This window comes from Pogona vitticeps, chromosome 9, assembly GCF_051106095.1.
Source record: "Pogona vitticeps strain Pit_001003342236 chromosome 9, PviZW2.1, whole genome shotgun sequence".
NCBI classification, from domain to species: Eukaryota; Metazoa; Chordata; class Lepidosauria; order Squamata; family Agamidae; genus Pogona; species Pogona vitticeps.
The window spans coordinates 10,942,991-10,964,637 of record NC_135791.1 but is presented as its reverse complement, the minus strand read 5'-3'; the positions used below and the strand labels follow the sequence as shown (position 1 = coordinate 10,964,637).

The window sequence follows — 21,647 nt, the reverse complement described above, 5'->3', positions numbered from 1 at the left end:
AAGAGAGAGTCAATATCCACCAGCACCTGAAGTGCCACACACTCCCCCTATGGATGAGCTAATAATCTGTGACTGAAGTTTTGCTTGCATAGAAAATCTTGTACAGTATTCATCTCTGCTTATATTGGGATATGGCACAGCAATGTCTTTCAAAATGTTAATTGGATCAATATGTAAAAGAAATCTGCAATATCTATGCACTTATATTTTCTGCTAGATAACAAATATGATATGCAGGATGTTCAGAAGCCTCTTTTGTCGAACCAGTTAAGGATGGATCAAAATTCAGCAATATGATACCAGTGCAACAAAAAAGTGAAACAATTCTAGACTACAATGGTAGAAAAAATATTTATTACCACATACAGTACTTGTACTTATACTCAAATGAGAAAACTGGATTTATTGTTTTTCAACTATAACCAGAAGAAATAATTGCTTCTCTTAGTTCCACTTTAATTAGAGCTCCTGAATATGATACAGATGGGGGTGGGAAAGAAGCCTTTAAAAAAATAAAAGAAATCCCACTGGCTGTCTCAAACCCAGTGGCACTTTTTGACTGTTAAAAGCTTCTGCCCTGTCCCAATGCTCCCCCAGGGCAAAGGGGAGCCCTTGGAGCCTGAAAAGGAGGGAGGAGGAAGGTTTCAATTTTACTGTACACCTATAGGATTTTGCCCAATATTTCATAAATATGCCAGATACAATTTTACTCATGAGAAGAGAAGACTCCCTGGAAAAGACCCTGATGTTAGGAAAGAGCGAGGGCAAGAGGAGAAGGGGACGACAGAGGACAAGATGGTTGGACAGTGTCACTGAAGCGACCAACATGAATTTGACCCAACTCTCCAGAAGGCAGTGGAAGACAGGAGGGCCTGGCGTGCTCTGGTCCATGGGGTCACGAAGAGTCGGACACGACTTAATGACTAAGCAACAACAGAATATTTAATACTTTCAACATTAAATGTTGCCTAATAATGACGTAAGTCCTTTTTAAGGAGAACGGTGGGGTAGAAATATCTTAAATCAACAAACAAATGCACGTACTTATGCATAAGTGCACCCATAAGTGTGTGGAACAAGACACATCAACATGAAGTATAGATGGAGAGACAACCTTCTGCCCGATCTGCTTTGGTTTGAATTCCTGCACTGGAATTGGCTTCGAGGCCCCATCTAGGATCCCACGCGTGTGTTTTCATGAGAGGAACTAGAAAGAGGCGGGCGCCAGAAGCGGGCCCCTTTATCTACGCTCAACAGCTGCCTCTCATGCTTGGGGGGGTGGGGTTAGGGTGAAGCGTCCCCTTTAAGAGCCGGCGGCAAACCCTCTCGTCCCCGCCCCGCAGTCATGTGACGCGAGTAGCCCAGCGCGCAGGCGCTAGCGTGCGTGCGCTACGCCAGCGCCGGGACCGAGAGAGGGAGGGGAAGAGGCCGAAAAAAAAGGAAAGTCCGCGGCTGGTGTTGCCGGCCGCCCGCCCCTCCCCCCCTCCCGGTTCTCGCTCGCCAGCCCCCTCCCCCACCCCGCCCCCGCGAAGAGCCGAGCCAGGGCGTCAGTCACCGCCGCCGCCGTCGTCGTTGGCGGCGCGGGGCCCTTGCGGGGGGGTCGTCGAGGTGGAGGAGATGCCTCGAGTCTACATCGGGCGCCTCAGCTACCAGGCCCGGGAGCGGGACGTCGAGCGGTTCTTTAAGGGCTACGGGAAAATCCTCGAAGTGGACCTCAAGAACGGGTGAGGGCGCGCGCCGGCATCTCGTCTCCCTCGCCAGGCCCAGGCCGGGGCCTAAACGCGGCGGCGGAGCCTCCCTCGTCCCCCTCCTGTCAGCGCGGCCTGCCGCCCCACGGCGCATGCGCGCCCTCTCCTCTGTCCTTTTCCCGCGCGCGCCTCTTTCCTCCCCCCCCCGAGCTCGTTTGCCCCCCGTTTCTTTCTCTCTCTCTCGCCCCCAACCCCTTCAGGTGCGGCGCCGGGGGAGGGAGGGAGGCCGCCTTTTATTTCTTCTATTCCCTTTCTCCAGTGAAGGCCAGGCCGTCCCGCGCGGGAGGCTCTCTTGTCCCCCCACATCCGTAGTCCAGGGGTCGAGCGTCCCTTCTCCCCCAAATGATCCAAACGCACACCGGGGTGGCTCGGCTGAGGGAGCGGGGAGCCTCTTGGTGGAGCCCCGCTTCTCCCACAGGCAGCTTGAAGCCGGGAAGAGGTTCCCTGGTTGCCCTCGCTTTCAGGTTTGCCACATGCCAGGGCCGACTCTGCTCCTCTTCCGGGAGAAGAGACTTCCTCCTCGTGAGGATGGCTGGGTTCCCTTTGCTCCCTACCCATTCATCTCTAGAAAATAAGTTCCCGGGACCCGAAACAGGCTTAGGGGTTGAGATCGGGATTCAAGCAACGCTTTGCGGTCCATTAGTTTCTAGGAGCATCTTAGAGTCGTGTTGTCTTTTCTGGGAGTTTTCCTCATCTCTACTTGGAAGTGCTGGGGATTAAATCTGGGACCTCGTGCATGCAAAGCAGCTGTTTTTTTCATGACTTGGGGTCTTTGCATTGGCATTTTATTTGTTTGTCACTTTCACCTTCGTCAGTTACCTTTCTTCCATTGACCTTATGGTGGTGCCTATGGTCCTGCTCTCCATTTTAGCCTCATAACATCCCTGTGAGGTAAGTTAGAGTGGAATTGACTGGCCCAAAGCCACTCCGTGGGTCAGTGGAAACTTTTGATTGTTTCTCTGAAGTCCCAGCCCAGCATGCTAGTCTCTGTAGTGCTTGGACCATAACAGTCAGGAGAGTAAAGGGCTCCTCCCTACGTTTATGGTACTAACTTCCTCAATCCAGGAAGCAATTGTGATGTAGAATTTGATCAGGGAGATACCTGTTCAGAACCCTAGAATGTTTATGATGTACAGCAAGTGCCCTACTACTGAATCATAGATTATTCCTCTTAGGCAAGAGTAAAGCATCATCACTATTTGAATTTGAAAGGTATCATTCATATCTGTATAGCAGACTATCCCATATATGCTTACCCAGTGAGTAAGTGTCACTGTTTATTAAAATTTACTTTCTAGTAAGTTTATTTGGCTTAGAGACTGAAGCAAAGTGTGAAGTACTTTAAACAGTTCTGTTAGACTCAGGAGATAATTGTTGGGTAGGAATGTATAATACTGCACATACTGCACTGTGACTTACAGCCATTGTGGCTTATTACAGTAACTATATTAATTTGAAAATAGATCCCACAGAGTTCTGTATTCCTTATTTCCATGTAAGTATGAAGTTTCAGGGATTGAGTTTTTTAAAAATTCTCTTACAGAGGTTGGAAGATCTTACAATAATAATGATGCAGTTGAAAATTTTCTGGTATAAAGAAATATGGTGTAGATTGTACACATAGCATAATTCCCGAATTTAAAAAGCAATATGGAGATATTTTATATTAGCGATGGCGAACCTATGGCACGGTTGCCACAGCTGGCACGCGGAGCCCTTTCTGTCGGTACATGAGCCATAGGTCGCCAGATTGCTACTCCTCCCCCACACACACACAGCCAAACCTGAGAAGGTGTATTGGGGGGGGGGGGAGAACCTGCCTTCCCTTGAATGGGATGGAAACAAAGGAAGGCGAGAAAATAACTTGCCTTCCATCTTCCCCCCTCCGCCTCCCTCTAATGACATAAGACAAAGTCCCAGGTGGGACTGGAGAGGAAAAGGGGGTGGCGCTGGAGGCAGGCAGGAGGTGGAGGAGAACAGCGCCCCTGCAAGGGCTTCATCGAGTGTGTGTATACAAGACTCTGGTGCTGGCAGCGGATCCAGAGTGAGGTCTTGAGGCACTTCTGTACTGGGATTCCCCCTTCTGCCGCTGCTTCCAATTTGGGCACACGAGCCCAAAAAGGTTCACCACCACTGTTCTATATGGTCCCTGTAGTGGCTGGTAGATCTCTCAGTATTCCCCCCCCCAGCTTATGATAGAAGAGTCACAGGATCTTCAGAAGACCTATACTCACCATTCACTTGTCCAGAGATAAGTGTCCCACATGCTGGAGATTGGTTTATGCTTTCAGTGGAGATCAACTGTCCGTTTTATAGTATGGTAAGGACATTACTTGCATAAGGTTCAACTTCCTCACACATGCTATTCTGGAAGAGTTTGTTCTGTCCTGATAAGGAATGAAATAGATTTTTTTCCCTGATATTCCTTCATAAATTTGCAGCTGTAATCAAACAAGTGAGATACTGAATTTTTTTGCTGACATTATTCAGTATGGTAAAATTCCAAGTAAACCTCACCAAGCTGTGTGAATAGCTGACTAATGATACTTGAAGAACACAAAGCACTATTTTTTATTTATTTAATTTTTCGATTTATTTTTGAGCTTTTGCTCATATCATGGGGCTATATCTAGTTTCCTGGAGTGCCAAATCCCTTTTTCTACTACATTTTGATTTCATATTTGTACATTGAACAGACACTTGTTCAGCAGGCCAGGCAAAGAGACAGTCCAGAAACCAGCAAAATCAAGGAGCTGGACAGGGAACAGATTGTATTTGTCTTCAGTGTGGAAGGGATTGTCACTCTCGAATTGGTCTTCTCAGCCACTCTAGACGCTGTTCCAAGACTTACATTCAGAGGACATTACCATACGTTACCATAGTCTCTTGAGACTGAAGGATGCCTATACATTTGTACAGTTCTTTCCCATGCTCACATTCTGAAATGGCCCTTTGAAATTTTAGCTATTCACAATAATATATGCTAGGTTTTTCTGGTTCCACCTTTTTGCCTTTGGCTCATCTTTCTCTACTCTTTTTAAAATTGAATTCAGCCCTTGAAATTGTTTCCAAGCCCTTGGTTTAAGGTCAACAAAGAGGGAAGATGGTAGAGATTTATAAAAACTGTGGAGGAAGTAGAATTCTCTCCCTCAAATAACTGATGGAACTTAAGGTCAGCAAAATTCTGTTAGCATGTTGGAGCAAGTAAGCTAATCATCTCCTTGTCTTTTGACTACCAGCTATTGAAAGCAGAATGCTAAACTTGGTGGACTTTGAGCTGGTCCAGCAAGGCAGTTTCTTTGTTCTTACTAAGTTTCTTTGTTCTTAATGAAAAACATAGGTTGCTCTCTTCACAGAGAGTTTCAGTGCTGAAGAGCTTGTAAAGTAGCTTTGAAGCTAGGCAAAATCAGATGTACTTGAAGCATTAAAAATGATGTGTCTGTAGTACATGCATTCTATAGTAGCTTGTAATATGAGGGCAGAAGAAAATACTGGTCATTTGCTAATCTGTTTTTAAAATCTTGTGTGTGCTTCATTCTTTTTGTTAGAAGGTGGAATTCATCAATAATGGGAGATATGTGAAATCAGATGCTGTTGTTGTTGTTGTTGTTCCAAATCTGTAGAATGGATGTAGCAAACATATTCTTGTTCTAAGTTCACATCTAGCTAACACTTGTGGAATTCCGTTTCTGTGGTGGTCAAGTAAAACCTTTCAGTCTACTAACACATGATAGAACTTAGTGAATAGAGTGGTCTTAACCGACCAGATAGGGGGGATATAAATAAAATAAATAAATAAATAAATAAATAAAATTAGTGAAAATTCAAAATTGATGCTGGTAAGGGTATAGAAGGAGATCACTTTCCCAAAAACACTAGAAAGTATTTTTGAATTAAATTCTAGATAGTTTATGGCCAGAATCCCATTGGTAAGTTATGCTGGCATTACATGCAATGATTAATTAGCTGCTGTTAGGTAACTAATTGCCAGTTGTATCCCTCATTACATACCAACTCATGCAACTGGCATGCAACAAAGTTGCAAGCATTCACTAATTAACTAATGGCAATGCATTGCTACAGTTTATGCCTTTGCATTTATATTTATTTATTTATTGGACTTATATACCGCCCCATAGTGCTACAAGCACTCTCCGGGCGGTTTACAATTTTAATTATACAGGCTACACATTGCCCCCCCAGCAAGCTGGGTACTCATTTTACCGACCTCGGAAGGATGGAAGGCTGAGTCAACCTTGAGCCGGCTACCTGGGATTTGAACCCCAGGTCGTGAGCACAGTTTTAGCTGCAGTAAAGCTTTTTAACCACTGCGCCACGAGGCTCATGTAACTAATTAATAGGATTCTGGCCTTATGTCCAGTGAATGTGGATTGGAGGGAGGAATCTGTTTTTCTTTAGTAGTTGCTGATCCATTGGTTAGAACCATTATATGTGTTTGTGAGATCATACTGTAGAAGAATTGGAAAATACAGTGGTGCCTCGCTTAACGAGTGCCTTGCTCAACGATGAGTTCGCATAACGATGGCCTTTGCTGGAAATTTTGCCACCTCACCTAACGATGTTTCCTATGGGGGATTTTCGCATAACGATGTTTGGGACCTTGCTTCACTTAATGATGACAGTTTTAGGTCCCCTGTTTCGCTTAACATTTTTTGACAGCCCTGTTTTCACTATTTTAAAAATATTCTAAAATGTTTAAAAAATGTTTAAAGTGCTTGGAATTGTTAGTGCACCTAATAAAACCTTCGTTAAAGTAATTTGGCTTTGTTCTGAGTCTTTTTGAATTTTTGGTGATTTTTTTTCACCATTGAAATGTATTGAATAGGCTCCTATTGGAACGGATTAACCGGTTTTCAATGCGTTCCTATGGGAAATGGTGTTTCGCTTAACGATGTTTTCACATAACGATGTTTTTAATGGAACCAATTAACATCATTATGCGAGGCACCACTGTACAGTAGATCTTCTCTGATAAGGTTTAACAGTATATCATCAGATTGCCATTGTGATAGGAAATTCCCTCCAAATACAAAGGCTGGCCAGTGGGTACTGATTAAAAAGATTAGCTTTGCCTCCATGGAAATGTGTAGAACTTCTCTAGTGTCTCCTTGATTATTATAAACATATTCCTGCATAAGCACACTTCTAATGCATATTACTCCCATTCTCTATGTAGCATCCTTAGGAGATAAAAGACCCCTTTTTGTGCTGGGAGTGAAGGTGTGCTCCAGGTGTTTCGTAGCATTGTTATCAGTGCTGAATGGCATAATTCTAGGCTGAAAGTGAAACTGGTATACTACATGCCAGAACCTCAAAGAACTGACATGCAAAATTAAACAGTCATCACTGATAGAGTGTTCAGCCATGATTTCTTACTTACTGGGCAGACCAATTAATTTTCTTGTGCTGAAAATTATATGCTTGTGATGCTAGAAATTTAAATATTCTTACTTGGAGAATAATCAATTGATTCTTCATTTTCATAGACAAAACCTCTTCTGATTCAATATTTCTGGTAGCAAAGATTCAGTTTATAGAATATCTGTAGAGCTAAAGGTAACATGTATTAGTTGAAATTCAGTTGTCATAAATTTAGGCTGTATAAAACGGTATGATATAATCCAGTAATTGGCATCTTTAATTTAATTTAAAATTTATTAATCCTCTTCAGGCTTTGGGGCTCTGTAGGGATCCCTTTTCCCCCCTCTGGGAGCTCCCAGGGTTGGAGGGGCTTTTTATATCAGAAAATTTCTGGTGGTGGTACTGCTATAGGATTAGGATTGCCAATGGCAATTTTCCAATATTAAAGGCTTTTCTATCCATCCCAAGACTCCCAAGGGAACCTCGAAACCAGGGGGGGGGGAAGTTTAATTAAATTAAAGATATCCATTCTGGGTTATGACATTGTCAGACTCTAATCTGGAGGCAAAAATGATGAAACGTGGGCTGTCATAATTTGGGCACATCGTGAGAAGGCAAAATTCTCTGGAAAAGACAATGCTGGGAAAGGTTGAAGGCAGCAGGCAAAGTGGAAGACCAAATACGAGATGGATTGACTTGCTAAAGGAAGCTACAGCCTTGAGTTTGGAAGAGTTGAGCAAGGCTGTTGAGGACGGGACATTTTGGAGATCACTCATTCATAGGATCATGATAAATTGGAGGTGATGCGACAGAGTGTAACAACAACATATTTGTTTACACTATATTATTCTACTAAAAGAACACTTAAGACAGACAGTTTCATTGCCCAGATAATAGCATCATAGACAAGACATCAGAAAAATATAGGTAGAGGTGAATGTAGTGTCACAAAAAGTAATAGTCTAATAGGAGTATCTCATAACATGAATTAAGTACTCTATAAGTAGCAAAAGATAGCTAATATAATAAGATAGTGGGTTGTTACTATTATTTTTTTACTATTAACACTTGTTAATCTTTCAGATTAATTATCAATATCAATTAGATATGAGGGTAATTGGTTTTCTCTGTCAGCATCCTGTGATTGAGAACCCTGTGACATGTATATTAAAAATAGATAAAAGCTAAATGAGCTTTGGCTCCTCTCGTCCAAGAATATCAGTCAGTCGTCATTTCACCTAACTTTATAAAGAGTTTGTTAAATATTATATTTGCTGAATATTATATGTACCAATTCACATATAGACCAAAATGCACGTATGTGATACATTTAATTACCAACAACATAGACTGCTCTACTGAAATAAATCAAAGAATTGCAATAGCAATTGGGGCAAATGTGGGAAATAAGGCTGTGTAACAAAGACCTTAATGTATCTTTGAGACTAAGAGTATTAAAGCCTTACATATACAGCAGGGGGCCCATATCTGTGGGATCAGTATCCCTTGATTCACTTATTCACAATCTGCTATACAGTGGTGCCTCGCGTAACGATGTTTTAATAGGCAAAATCCGCTTTGCGACGATCGGTTTTAACGTTTTTAAAACAGCTGATTGGTGGCTTTAAAATGGCTGCCTGCTGTGTAAAATGACTCTCTGCTGTGTTTTGGGACGGATTCCTCACTTTACAGGTTTTAATGCGTTTAAGTGGGATTTTTTATTTCGCTTAACGAGGATTTTGCTCTACAGCGATTTCGCTGGAACGGATTATCCTCGTTAAGCAAGGCACCTCTGTATATCAGATGCCTCGTAGATAATAATAAGGTTCCTGGAAGTGTGGTATTTATTGGACAAACTCCTGTTGCATAATTTTGCACTTGGTGTAAAATGGATCAGGTGCTGGAAACTTAATTTGCACTAATTAAAAGCTTCCTGTCCTCTCCCCCTTTTCTAGATTCCCTCTAGGCCTCCCTTTTGTCCTGGGGAAGCCTTTGGCAGCCTCTAAAAGGGGGGCTTTAAAAGTCAAAACTTGCTGTCGGTTTGCTGCCATTGGAATCGAAACTGCTGCTTCCAATCTAGTGGCAATATTTTGCCTGCCTGCTGTTCCAAGGGTCCCAAAGGTTTCAACCAGGCCAAAGGTAGACCTAGGGAGCCTAAGAACCTAAAATGTGAGTATAGAAACATTTTAATTAGTGTAAATTAAACATTTCTAGCACCTAATCCGGGTTACGGCCAGCACAAAGTTACACAATGGAATTTTGCCCATTGAGTATTTCCCTATATTAAACTTTATGGATGTGGAACTGGTCGTGATAGCTCTTGTGAGTTAGGTATCTCTGATCTTGAAGCTATGGGTTGGGAGCTTGATTCCACAGTACTGTATGTGTCCGAGAAGAAAAGCCAGCTTGTGTAGCCTTGATCAAGCTGCACTGTCCCATGGCACTCCCAAAAGAAGGGCATAGTAAACCACCTTTGAATAATCTATAACTAGAAAACCCTGGAAAGTGCTACCCTAAGTCAGAAATTACTTGAAAATACATTATTATGTGGAAACTCAGTCTTGCTTGTGACTATTAAAGTTAATGGTGTTTAGGTACTTGAATCTAAGAATATTAGCACTTATTTATGAGACTGAGTGATAACTTCAAACATAATGCTTTTATAGGAGAGGCTGCCGGTGTTGCAGAGTTTTAATAAGGCACCGTTCTTTAGTGTCTTGACCCACAGATTTTCTCAGCTGCATAGGAAGAACTATGGTACAATCCCAGAAAAAGGAGTGTATTGAAAAATCAGAACTGTAGAAGAAAGAAAAAGGGACTTCCCCATAGAGTCAGTTATGTGAAAGACCTAAATAGACACACCATAGAAAATGCTTGGCACAACATTCATTTTCTTACATAAAAGTTAGTGCGCACAACATGCAGTCTGTTCACGCTGTGCCTTCGATGATGACACTGAGCATGAGCTGTCAGGTCTCCTGCAAGCATGCACTTTCTGTATACACACATCGTAACTTCATTTTGTTCTTTGTTGCTTCATGTTCCTAAAGCCAGAGATGCTTATTGAATCCTGTGTTGCTTACAAGTTTGGATTGTTACTTGCTGGCTAGTTGTTGTTTTTTTAAGGTAGCAAGTTTGTTTTTTTCAGGACATTTCATCAAACAACTATGCATCTTGTTCTCACCAGTTAGAAAAAACTGAAAACATTTTGGCCTAATGTCATAGGACTTCCTCTCTGAAATTACAGTGGTGTATATTCTCTGTCCTGGGGATGTGGTGGTGCTGTGGGTTAAACCGCAAAGCCTCTGGACTGCAAGGTTGTAAGATCAGCAGTTCGAATCCACGCAACGGAGTGAGCTCCCGACGCTTGTCCCAGCTCCTGCCAACCTAGCAGTTCGAAAACATGTAAACATGCGAGTAGATTAATAGGTACCACCACGGTGGGAAGGTAATGGCGTTCCGTGTCTAGTCACGCTGGCCACGTGACCACAGAAACTGTCTATGGACAAACGCTGGCTCCATGGTTTGGAAACGGGGATGAGCACAGCACCCTAGAGTTGGACACGACTGGACAATTTGTCATTGGTAACCTTTACCTTTACCTATATCCTCTGTCACCAACATGAATGAATTTATTACGGTCAGATGACCAGCCCATGAAACATATCCATGGCTAAAACATACAAAATACAGTTCAAAAATATACAAATAATTCACAAGACATACCATGTGGCCAAAATACACAAAATGCAATTCAAAAGTGTATAGCCAATCCACAAAACACACTACATGGTCAAAACACATAAAATGCGATTTTAAAAGTGTATACAACAGGCAATCAACAGTGCACTGATTGTAAAACATGAATTTGACCAAACTCCAGGAGGCAGTGAAAGACAGGAAGGCCAGGTGTGCTCTGGCCCATGGGGTCACGAAGAGTCGGACACGACTAAACAACTGGAACATAGTCTCCGTCAGAAAGAACACAGAGTATCATCGTAATACATACACTTCAGTTTTCTCCTTTATCATCAAATTGCACCCAAATTATGATAACCCTAACAGGTTTTTCAAGTATGTGAGAAGTTTAGGATTAGTTTTACCAAAGTCACCTCTTAGTGAATTTCCATGGCCGGACAGAAATTTGTAACTAGGTCTCTTGAGTCCTAGTCTGTTCTATTAGATCCCACTGTCTGTAATATATGCATGCACGTGCACACACATGTTTTATTTTTGTTCTCTGAATGCTAGACTTTACATATGCAAAACATGGGCTATGCATAAGAGATTAGCAGACCGTGAGATATTCCCAAGTAGGAAAAAAAATGAAGAGAAAATACTTCAGCAAACTGTGCAGATTGCATGTGTCTCTTGGTCATAATGGGTGAGTGAGGTGTACTGAGTTGGATGTTGTTTATACTACTGTATATGTCTAATAATAAGGTAAGGAAGGGTGAGAGCAGTATACTTGGTGTACTCTTCTGCCTGGAAAATCCTAAACCTGTTGGTACAAGCAATCAAGACTATTTTTTTCCTTTAAACATTTCTTAATAGTAAATACATTTCCTCTGAGCATTTCTTCAACCAACCTTGCAGCTTCCATTTCCTATACTATTCTTGTTTCCAAAAATCCCCTGTGTTTGCACATGTGGAGAGAAAATTGAAAGTAACCTGCTACTATATTAATATAGGTTGTCAAGCATACATCAGAAGCATAGGGAATTGCTGGAGAAATGATTTACCTGATTGATTTTGGAGCAACTTTTTTCTCTCCCTAGATATGGCTTTGTTGAATTTGATGATGTACGTGATGCTGATGACGCTGTTTATGAGCTAAATGGCAAAGATCTTTGTGGGGAACGTGTAATTGTTGAGCATGCCCGGGGCCCTCGCCGTGACAGCAGTTACGGTTCTGGACGCAGTAAGCACTAACCTACCATTGTATTGGTGACTTTGATTTCTATTTTAAACATTTAAAAACAGTAATGTAAATAGAACAAAAGAAATATGTATATTTTAACTAATGTAATTTTTATTAAAGTTATATTATTTAAATGTTAATTTGTATTTAACTTTTTAAATGTAATTAAATAAATGAGCTTTAATTTTTTGTTATTTTATTTTGTAAATATATGAATGGTTTATGTGTAATGTGATTGTTTAACATAGACTTAACAAAGACCTCAATGTTTCAATTAAGAGTCCTTTGAGGCTAAGATGACTGCCTGTTCCATTTGCTGACCCTGGGTTGCCTTTCCATGAGTGGCTCTTTGACCATTGTGGCCCTTGGCTGACCAAAAAAGGAAGCCATGTGACGACCGCAACCTTTTCCCATTAGACCTGGGTGGTGAGGACCCCAAGGGTTAGAAACAGATGTGATTAAACTGAATAGGTGCCTGAAAACCTTTATTCATGTCAGATATTCAGAAAACTTTAAATCAATGTAAGTAACATTAGTAAATAATATAGTGATTTGGTTATTCTGTTTTCAAAAGTGTTAATTCTTTTTAACTTAGTTGCATGTTCAGTTTTAATAGTAAATATAAAATATACATTCTTGTAATTATATGCTAATATTATAGACATGCCTATATAGACCTTTTAAAATATCTGGCATTGTTAATGTAAAATTTTAAAACAAATAGAATGTAGCTTAGATTAGTGGGTGGGGGGGAGTTAAATGTACTTAGTGACTGTTGGGTAGACTAGTTTTTATTTTTATTGGGAGGGGGGGTGTATATTAACGACTGGCTCCACTTCATTAGCTGAAGTATTGCATCTGCTTATCACCTCTAAAGGTGGATATGGTTATAGAAGAAGTGGAAGAGATAAGTACGGTCCTCCGACCCGTACAGAATACAGATTGATCGTTGAAAATCTGTCAAGCCGTTGCAGTTGGCAGGATCTGAAGGTATGCAATTTCTGTGGTTCTGCCTGTGGTGCTGAAAGTTTGAAAATGTACATTTTACTGTGCTTTGAAGCCCAGGTCTGTTCTTGGCTTGTGGGCTAGAAAAACAACCATTACCTTGTCTAGAACAGCTATATTATTAACTTTAAACTCAACGTAGAACAGCATATATAATATTTCCTAAACTAAGGAACTAATAAAAATGACATGATTTTATATGTGTAAAAAAACAGCAACAGAATTTGTGTCGTGCTTATGAATTAAGGGCAGCTTGCCTTTCCCTAAAGAAGTGAAAAATGAGTAAAATTCTTGTTTCAAATAGTGGTGGTCCACCATACAAACTAGCTTGACAAGAAAATGTAGATGTGATCTGAAAAGAAATATTACAGCTAGATAGGTGAAGGGCTGAACAGAAAAAGTGCAGAAAGGTCTTTGTCCAGTTTCTCCCCAGAAAAAAAATGGAAAGTGGGGGGGAGGAACAATCTGCCATGAAATAATTTCTCTTTGAATGAGCAAAGGTTTACTATATTGTTATTTAAAAGAAACTATAGTATTGGAGAACATTTTCTGTGTTTGCTGTATATGACACTCTAGCCCAAGATGCATGTCTGTGGTAGAGGATGTTACCCTGTTTCCCCAAAAATAAGACGTAAGCTGAAAATAAGCCCTAGTATGATTTTTCATGATGCACATAATACAGTGGTGCCCCGCATAGCGAGGTTAATCCGTTCCGGATTAACCTTCGCTATGCGAAAACATTGCTGTACGGGGCAGGAAAAGCCTATTGGAACGCATTAAACTTAGTTTAATGCATTCCAATAGGCGCCAAAACTTACCCCTCCAGCGATGTTTTTGCTGGTCCGGCGGCCATTTTGGAGCCGCCGAACAGCTGTTCGGTGGCTCCAAAATGGCCGCTGGACGCCCCAATCGTCGCAAAGCGAGTGCGGCGATTGGGGCAGCTCCATATAGCGATCCCCAAAAAGGGATCGCTATATGGATTCTTCGTTATACAGTGCGCTCGTTAAGCGAGGCACCACTGTATAAGCCTTACACCGAAATAAGCCCCAGTTAAGTGAAACCCTGCCCTCCACCATTATGCAACAACCAGAAGAAGATGACATGTATTTGAATAAATGTAGATGGTTGTGAAACTGCTGTGACGGGGTGGGTGTGTGCATGTGTGCTTGCAAGGCCTTCAAACTACAAAAATATCCATGGGAGCTCTAAGTTGTCCACTTCTGCTTTATAATGTAACCTACACTTGGTCTGATGCACACTCGCTTTCTGTGTTCTTTCTGCTGTCCAATTTTCCATGGAACATTTTGACTTTACAAGAGATACAATGGTTAATGGACCACTGTATCTCTTACATTTCAGATTATTGGTCCATTAGATACTCACTTTCCGTGTTCTTCCTGCAGCAGTATACATTTAACAAAATGTAAGTTGTCTGTAGTAACTAGAAATTAATATATTTGAGAACAGAATAAAGATGGCATTAATAAATTGATCTTCCTCACATTCACACCTACATGTATAGAAAGAAAGCAGTAAATTTTATATAATACAATTAAAAAAGAAGTATAGGTGTCAACTGGCCCAATAATATGACATGTTCAGATGATTCTATTCTACAATAATACAGTTTCATACATATTATGGCATTTTATTTTAATGCATTTTAATTTTAATCTGTATTTTTACATGCATATTTATTTGGTTTGTGAACTTTAATATGTTTGACTTGCTAGAAATTAAGACTGCTTCTTTTTAAATTTAAAAAGATAGAGAACAGATTACATCAGATCAAAGGTATAAATATATTCAGAGTCAGTACTCTGTCTTCTCCTAGGATTATATGCGTCAGGCAGGTGAAGTGACGTATGCTGACGCACACAAAGGGAGAAAGAATGAAGGTGTGATTGAGTTCAAATCCTATTCTGACATGAAAAGAGCTCTTGAAAAGTTGGATGGGACAGAAGTAAATGGTAGAAAGATAAGACTAGTGGAAGACAGGCCTGGGTCCAGGCGTCGCCGCTCCTATTCCCGAAGTCGGACTCATTCAAGGTACGTCTGTTTGCTACTGGGCAGTCAGTAGCTTGATACAGTTTCTGAAAAATAATAATACACAATAAAACAGTGAAGCTATCTTGATGGTTTATGTTGGTGGCATGGCAATATAGTTCAAGACAAATAATGGTTTGGTGCATCCTGACAGAGTGGTCAGAAACCTTTATAGCTACAAGAGCTTACCATTTCTCCCTATCCCAGGATATTGTGGAAACTGTTCCCAAATTTGGCATTGGATAGATAGGGAAACTGGTGCTTCCAGAGTCAGATTTCCAGTGGGTATTACTAGAATAGAAAAACCTGAGTTGATATCAGGTGATGGGAAGGGGTAGAAGACCTATATGTAAAAATCCCATCTTAGATGAGATTCTAAGCAACTAGGCTTGTTCTGAAAAAAGAATGGGAATGAAATTTCAGCCCAGGAAGATCTGTAGCTTAGTTGTTGAACGCCATCTGAATTTGAAGAACATTTTGGATTCAGTCCTTGATATCTCCTGACAAGACTAGAAAGGGCTCCTGTATGAAGCCCTGAAGAGTCACAGTTAGCACAAACAGTACTGAAGAAGATGGATGTATAATGTGAAGGCAGCTTTGTGTGTTTAAGTTCACAGCTTTAAAAAAAAAAGGCACCTATGATTTGCCTTAAACCAGAATGACAAATGGGATCACTGTAAAGGAAGAAGAGCATAAAAGTGAGATGGCTGAAATGAGCTGACTTCTCATTTATTGGACAACCCTTACTGGATATTACTGAGCTAATAGGGATTTTTACAATTGTGATATGTGACAGTAACGTCAGGCTGAAAGAGTTAGACCAGTATATACTTACCTGTACTTACATAAACCGTTATACAGTATATCTATTACTGTATCATCTTAATTATAAACTGACTGCCTTTGTTCTGTCTATAAAATGAAAATCAGGTTCAGTGGGATTTTGATCTTCCATTTATTATTATTTATCTCATACTTCTAAGTGAGTAATAACTGGTTAGAACTGCATGGTTTGTCTATTGCCTGTTAATTCAGTAGAGTATCAGTAATCCTTTACCCTTGAGCAGGGATCTCAAACTCAATTTACCTGGGGGCCGCTGGAGGCAGAGTCTGGGCCACATCAGATTTTCCACCAAGCAGAGCAAGAGCCCGAGGAAGCTGCCCAGGAGTTTCCTTAGCCCGGCTGGGGCTCCAAGGAGGAGGAGGAGGAGGGGTGCCGGAAATGACCCCCTCTGGCTCCTTCTTCACTACCACCAGCAGCAGCAGCTACCCCCACCATGAGAGAGGAGTAAACTTTGCAAGGTGTGTCCAGGCAGCCTGCAGAGCCGAGGTGACTGAAGCAGGACAAAGAGGAGGAGGAGGAAGCATCGCTGGGCGCTGCGAAAGCTGCTGGCTGAGCTGGTGCTGGGGGTGCCGAGAGAGAAAGAGAGCCAGAGAGCCGCTTCCTTGAAAGAGGTGGCAGTGGTGGCAGCTGCTGTTGGCGGCTTGAAGGTGCTTTTCGAGGACAGGCCGGGAGCGAGCTCCGCTCTCAGGCATCGCGTGGCGGCAGCTCTGGCGCTTGGGGAAAAGGGCTGGCAATGCGCCTCACTCACCGGCTCTCCCTTAAGACAGCACCTCTTGCACCCTCCATCCAGAACTGCAGCCTGCCAGCCAGCAGACAGGTGGGCTGGCTGGAAGGCTGCAGTTCCAGATGGAGGGTGCAAGAGGCGCTGTCTTGGGAGAGAGCCAGCGAGAGAGGCGAGCCTTTTTTTGACTCTTGACAGCAGAGGACATGTGGCCACTATGGGGGGCAGGCAAGGCGGGGGCCACAAACTATCATCTGGCAGGCTGCAAATGGCCCCTGGGCCGCATGTTTGAGACCCCTGGTCTAGAATAACTCAGGGAGTGCATCAGCATTTGGGAGTGAAGCTTATACATCAGGAGTTTTAAACTCAATTTACCTGGGGGCCACTGGAGGCTGAGTCTGCGTGAGGCTGGGCAGCATCAGATTTTCCGCCAAGCGGAGCAAGAGCCCAAGGAAGCCACCCAGTAGTTTCCTTAGCCGACAGACAGGCGGGCTGGCTGGCAGGCTGCAGTTCTGGACGGAGGGTGCAAGAGGTGGTGTCTTGGGAGAGAGCCGGCGAGCGAGGCAAGGCTTTTTTTAAACTCTTGATAGCAGAGGATGTGTGGGCGCTTTGGGGGGGAGGCAAGGCGAGGGCCACAAACTCATCTGGGGGGCCGCAAATGGCCGCCGGGCCGCATGTTTGAGACCCTTGCCCTTGAGGCATTCTGCTTGTGTTGTTTTTGTATATAGATTTAAAGGTGGAAAGAAACAATAGATGGACTGACTCATTTTTTGTATTTATTTTAAAAGAGATATAAATCATTGCAAACGTTTTGTACAGAATTAGTGGGACATCTACTTAATCCTATTTCCAAGCTTTGTGTTCAGACACTCCCATCTTTCTTCCCTGGTCTGTTTATTCCTAACTCAAGAACCAGTAAGTTGGGTGTTGCAAGCTGAAGTTTTTTTGGTTTATTTGTCCTCCCCCCTTGGGGAAGCTTAAGCAACTGAGATTTGTGAGGAGGAGGTGGCAAAATTTTAGAATATATTGCCTTTTTAAAGGGTGTCGTAGTACAAAATAAAACAGGTGCATTTAAAATCTTTTGACTGCCTAGTGATGGCATAGAAAGACAACAGTATCTGTTCCTTTTCTCCTGGTATGTAGTAACCAGGTGGTTCCTCCTTTGTGCGTGTGATCATAGCACAACCCCTATTTTGTTGTTCTTTCTCCTCCCAAATGTCCATGTGGTGCCATTCAACATCTCTCTTTGATCTGCCTGCATCTGTGGCACAACTTATTTTTGTTTTGTTCAGCTTTCAATGCTTAGGAGACCATAGCATTCTTTTGTTGGCAGGGATACATGCTGTGGCAGTTTGAGAGAGCCCATGCTGTTGTATTGGGGCCTATCAGAAATATTTTCAGAACTTTACTCCATGAAAAGTGCTGTCACATTGTAGTAATGTGTGTGTGTGTACGTAGAGTTCACTATGCCATGTGCTGTGATTCCACCCAAATGCTTCTGGACCGTTAACAGCTGCTGCAATTCTTTTATTTTCAGATCTCGCTCTCGAAGCAGACATTCACGCAAAAGCAGGAGTCGTAGTGGCAGTACCAAAAGCAGCCATTCAAAAAGCAGATCACGATCCAGGTACTGTACAGTGAACAAGCAGCTTACTTCAGAGGGGGCTGATGGTGTCTCATCATCTTGTGTCAATATCAACAAGCCTTGAGAACAGAAGATCTGTAGTTTTTAGCCACATTCACTTGTTAATGATCTTGAGGTCAAGTACGTTTCACAAAGAATATACAGAACATAATTAGTACATAATTAAACATCTAATCTCCCAAGGGGTGAAAGATATCTGTCATAATATTTTATTTTCCCCACTCTTGTTCCTTCATTTAACATGCTTCATTTTGTGATTTGTCATTAGAAAATAAATTATTTATTAATAAAATAAAATAAAGAAATGTACACATTCCCCATCAAGTCTAGTTTGAGATCTCTGGATCACTGCTTTGTCTGTGCTATCACAGGAAACATTAAAAAAAGCACAATTTGATTGTTAAACAAACATACCATAATAAGATAGAATCCTAATTATCAGGGCAGAGATGGATGTTTTGGTTGATTTTGTCTTGGAAAAGTCTTTCAATTTGTGGCAGAATGTCAGGGAACCTAGGCAGGAGTTATATTAATCCTTTAAGCAAGTTATTGAGTGTTCTTTATAGCCATATCCCTTTAGTGTTCTTATTAGCTTTAAAGTCTAGTTCCCGGCCCATTATTGTTATTTCCACTCCTTCTCTAATACTCTTAACAAGAGGTGTCTATTGGTTGCAGTAGTACATATTTGGGTGCTGCACAAGTTAGGGAGTACTTAAAATGCGAACAAGCACTGACTTGTATGGGGAAAGGGTACCATGAGAAAGATTCAGCATTTAGAGTTTAACACAAATCCATTTTACTGGTAATATTTGAGCTGTACAAAGCACTCAGTTGAATTTTAGAATCTGGATTTTAATACTGGCAGTAATGGCAAGACTTACAGAGCTCTTGTACATTTTTTTCTCTTGTCAGGTCTGGGTCCCATTCCAGAAGCAAGAGCCGCAGTAGAAGCAAAAGTCATAGCAGAGGCCAAAAGGAAAAAAGCAGGAGTCCAAGTAAAGATGATAAAAGCAGAAGCCGCAGCAGAAGTGCGGAGAAATCCCGAAGTAAAAGCAAAGACAAGCCAGAGGATGTGGTTCAAAATGACGATGATGACCAAACAAAGAGCAGAAGTCCCAGCAAGGAAAAGAGTAAGAGTAAAAGCAGGAGTAGGAGCGGTAGTAAGGAGAAGGCAGCAGAGGAAGAGGAAGAGGAAGAGAGGGGGAGTGTAAGGGGCAGTAGGAGTAAAGAGAAGGAAAAGAGTGTCAGCAAGGCTAGGAGCAGGAGCAAAGAGGGGAGCAGGAGCAGGAGCCGTAGCAAGAGCAAGGATAAGAGGAAAGGGAGGAAAAGAAGCAGGGATGCCAGTAGGAGCAGGAGTAGAAGTCGCAGCAGAAGTGAGAGAAGCAAGAGGCGGAGTAAGCGTGATAGCAAATCTAGCAGCAGCAAGAAGAAAAAAAGAGAGGATCAAGAACGTTCAAGGTCTAGATCTAGATCCAGATCTCGATCCAAGGAAAAGGAACATATGAAAATAGAACCTGTTACAAAGGAAGTAAAAAGTGCAGATGAGGAAATGGAGGACACCAGGGGTAAGTCCCGGTCAAGGTCAAATTCCAAATCTAAACAAAATGTAAAATCGGAATCTCGTTCCAGATCCAAATCAGTTTCAAAAACAAGATCCCAATCCAAATCTAGATCGAGGTCTGCCTCTAGATCACATTCACGATCTAGGTCACGGTCTCGCTCGAGATCCTAAAGTTGCTGCAACCACACTTAGAGCTCTATGAGAAGTCTTTTGTACATGTTTGGTAGTTGTAGCACAAGTGATTGGAGTAGAACACGTCACTGCTGTACATTTTTAATACCCTCCCCCCATGGTGTATCTGTAAGTGTTCAGTCCAGTGCTCTTTCTCTCTTGCCTATTCTGATATTAGAGGCTGAGAGCCTTGCTGGAGCACCACACATCATCCTGGGTTTCCAGAATAGCAATAGAGAATGAGCACTACACTTTGATGGGCTTCTAAGATTGGAATGATGACTCCTAGGTAGGTATGGTAACTTCAACAGTTTGCCCTTAAATGATGCCCTTTGATGTATGCCATTTAGTGAAAAGTGAAAAGTCTTAAATTTCATATTACTTTTTTTGTTTCATAATTCCGACTTTCAGAGTTTGTGAATAGCACAGTCAGGAAACTAGATACCTACAATGAACAATAGGAAGGGAAGGGGGGGAAAGTAGACTTCCACATTCTGGTATTGTGACAATATCCTTGTTTTATATTTTTTTTATTTTTCCCTGTCTTGCAAAGTACAGTGGTCCCTGTTTCCATTAAATTTGAATAAAGACTATTTTTGCTTGACCACATGTTGTAATGGTTTTGTTATGTTGTCCCCCCCCAATTAAATATGCCATCATGAGTCTCGTGCTTCTTTCAAATAAATAAATAAATGGAGAGGAAGGAACTTGGCATTCAGAGAGTCCAGTCCTTCAGGCAAAATCTAAATTCATCAACAATGTCATGTCAGATTAATTCGTATTGTTTTAGATTCCATCATACTGTAAGCTAAGGGCAGGCAAATGCTAAATTATTATAGAGTGGAGATTTGCAGTAAAGCAGCAGTAGTTTTTGACCTTCATTTGCTTAACAATAACAAAAGGCCTGTGTTCCTCTATTAAATTGGGCTGCTATCTTTGTGGGAGAGAATGAGTAGATTTTAATGTAAAAGGATTTGTGTTCATGGTCAAGTTCTAGTACCAAAAAATAAAATAAAATTGAGTTGAGCATGCACTTAGAAATGCTTTGTTCTGTAACTGTGTCTCCTTTCTTAAGGTGGACATGGGGTTTTAATGAAAAAGTAATTCCCTTAGACATGGGTTTAACTTGACATCAAAGCAAACTGATGTTTCCCTATACCCAGAAGAGAAATATGTGCAGTTCTTATAGTATACTAATTGAAATAACTTCATGAGCAAGAAACAAGTCTAGATGACTGTCAGACTTTTATATTTGCAGTTCTCATACAACGTCAAGATAAACAAATAAATATCTTAATGATCAGTGTACAATAAGACCTCGCCTTGGGTTCTCTTGAGAAAGGTGGTGTATAAATATTTTAATTAAGTAAATGCGGGGGCAGGTGTATTTACTGAATCTGTTAATGCATATGTCAAAAGAGTGGATATCATGGGTTCTGAACATTCTTGTTTGGTAGCGTTTGTGGCATTAGCCCTTGTGGCCCCTGCTTGTTTACCCAAACAGAGCTCACAAGGGACCTCAGCACGCCCTCTGATACGCTGCCACCAGTTGATCTCTTTTCTCAACTTAGTTTACTTAGAAAAGACTAAGGTCCATCCAGTA

At 41.7% G+C, this 21,647-nt stretch overlaps 2 protein-coding genes across 16 annotated transcripts in view; one reads left to right on the top strand and one right to left on the bottom strand.

The window, feature by feature from the left end:
* The window catches only part of LOC110082282 (putative transmembrane protein 244), a 36,417-nt gene extending 35,138 nt beyond the window's left edge, over window positions 1–1,279 (bottom strand). For 9 of the 14 annotated variants that reach the window (XM_078380198.1, XM_078380193.1, XM_078380190.1 and 6 more), the window contains exon 1: window positions 1,115–1,231. The gene's annotated coding sequence lies outside the window, so the exon portion shown is untranslated. Of the gene's footprint in view, window positions 1–1,044 lie in introns of all 14 variants that reach the window. The other 5 variants (XM_078380191.1, XM_078380195.1, XM_078380192.1 and 2 more) reach the window with 4 other exon arrangements.
* Window positions 1,280–1,381: 102 nt separating this feature from the next.
* On the top strand, window positions 1,382–20,648 carry SRSF4 (serine and arginine rich splicing factor 4). 2 transcript variants are annotated; one of them, XM_072979840.2, is made up of 6 exons: window positions 1,382–1,724; window positions 11,909–12,051; window positions 12,929–13,041; window positions 14,891–15,105; window positions 18,205–18,294; window positions 19,225–20,648. In XM_072979840.2, exons 1-6 carry the CDS (start codon window positions 1,618–1,620, stop codon window positions 20,042–20,044), a joined length of 1,488 nt encoding a protein of 495 aa, XP_072835941.1. In that variant the 5' UTR covers window positions 1,382–1,617; the 3' UTR covers window positions 20,045–20,648. The 2 variants fall into 2 exon arrangements, with proteins under 2 accessions (XP_072835941.1, XP_072835942.1); XM_072979841.2 differs by lacking the exon at window positions 1,382–1,724 and having other exon boundaries at window positions 11,909–12,573.
* The last annotated feature ends 999 nt before the right edge of the window (window positions 20,649–21,647 follow it).